We start from the raw sequence: 1,345 nt of genomic DNA on the forward strand, positions 1-1,345 counted from the left end.
TGTCTGTGTCTCTGTCTGTGTCTCTGTCTGTGTCTCTGTCTCCTGTCTGTGTCTCTGTCTGTGTCTCTGTCTGTGTCTCTGTCTCCGTGTCTCTGTCTGTGTCTCTGTCTGTGTCTCTGTCTGTGTCTCTGTCTCCTGTCTGTGTCTCTGTCTGGGTCTCTGTCTGGGTCTCTGTCTGTGTCTCTGTCTGTGTCTCTGTGTCTCTGTCTGTGTCTCTGTGTCTCTGTCTGGGTCTCTGTCTGGGTCTCTGTCTGTGTCTCTGTCTGTGTCTCTGTCTGTGTCTCTGTGTCTCTGTCTGTGTCTCTGTCTGTGTCTCTGTCTGTGTCTCTGTCTCCTGTCTGTGTCTCTGTCTGTGTCTCTGTCTGGGTCTCTGTCTGTGTCTCTGTCTGTGTCTCTGTCTGTGTCTCTGTGTCTCTGTCTGGGTCTCTGTCTCTGTGTCTCTGTCTGTGTCTCTGTCTGTCTCTCTCTCTCTCTGTGTCTCCGTCTCTCTCTCTCTGACTCTGTCTCTTGTCTGTGTCTCTCTCTGTGTCTCTGTCTGTGTCTCTGTCTGGGTCTCTGTTTGTGTCTCTGTCTGTGTCTCTGTGTCTCTGTGTCTCTGTCTGTGTCTCTGTCTGTCTCTGTCTGGGTCTCTGTCTCTGTGTCTCTGTCTGTGTCTCTGTCTGTCTCTCTCTCTCTCTCTCTCTCTGTGTCTCCGTCTCTCTCTCTCTGACTCTGTCTCTTGTCTGTGTCTCTGTCTGTGTCTATCTCCTGACTGTCTCCTGACTCTGACTCTGTCCCACGTGTCTTGTCTCTGCAGCCGAAGCCCACCAAAGGCCGGATGCGGATCCACTGTCTGGAGAACGTGGACAAAGCTCTGCAGTTCCTGAAGGAGCAGCGGGTTCACCTGGAGAACATGGGGTCTCACGACATCGTGGACGGAAACCATCGACTGACGCTGGGCCTCATCTGGACCATCATCCTCCGCTTCCAGGTAACAGAAACCTCTGACTGCAACTGTCCACATTAAGAAGATGTTAGAGAACCCAGTCCAGGTCTGACTCTCGAGACCAGAACCCTGCTGAGTCTCCAGTCCACGTCTCCTGACAGATGATGTTAAGGTTCCTGGTCACATGCTCTCCTTTTATTTGGGAGATGACAGCTGGTCCTGTTAGCCTAGCTTAGCACAACACCTACTACTGGTCCTTTATAGGGTTCTGTCCCAGTCCAGGTCTGAGACAGCAGAGCAGAACTCTTACTGCTTCCTTGCCACACTCTCTTGACTCCCGCCATTTTGATGACATCATACTGGAGGTTGTGACATGTCTGTGAGGACGGGTCAAATAAAGACAAAAACACAGAGGACAGA

At 51.6% G+C, this 1,345-nt stretch overlaps 1 protein-coding gene across 1 annotated transcript in view; it reads left to right on the forward strand.

Annotated features, from left to right (window-relative positions):
* LOC111649562 (spectrin beta chain, erythrocytic-like) overlaps window positions 1-1,021 on the forward strand; it is a 4,218-nt gene extending 3,197 nt beyond the window's left edge. The window contains exon 3 of the mRNA XM_023399321.2: window positions 797-1,021. Coding sequence (XP_023255089.1) covers window positions 797-1,006 — 210 coding nt within the window. The 3' untranslated portion in view covers window positions 1,007-1,021. The remainder of the gene's footprint in view (window positions 1-796) is intronic.
* Window positions 1,022-1,345: the final 324 nt, after the last annotated feature.

Source organism: Seriola lalandi, unplaced genomic scaffold (assembly GCF_002814215.2).
Source record: "Seriola lalandi dorsalis isolate HSWRI2012SDOR001 ecotype SW California unplaced genomic scaffold, Sedor1 jcf7180002051213, whole genome shotgun sequence".
NCBI classification, from domain to species: Eukaryota; Metazoa; Chordata; class Actinopteri; order Carangiformes; family Carangidae; genus Seriola; species Seriola lalandi.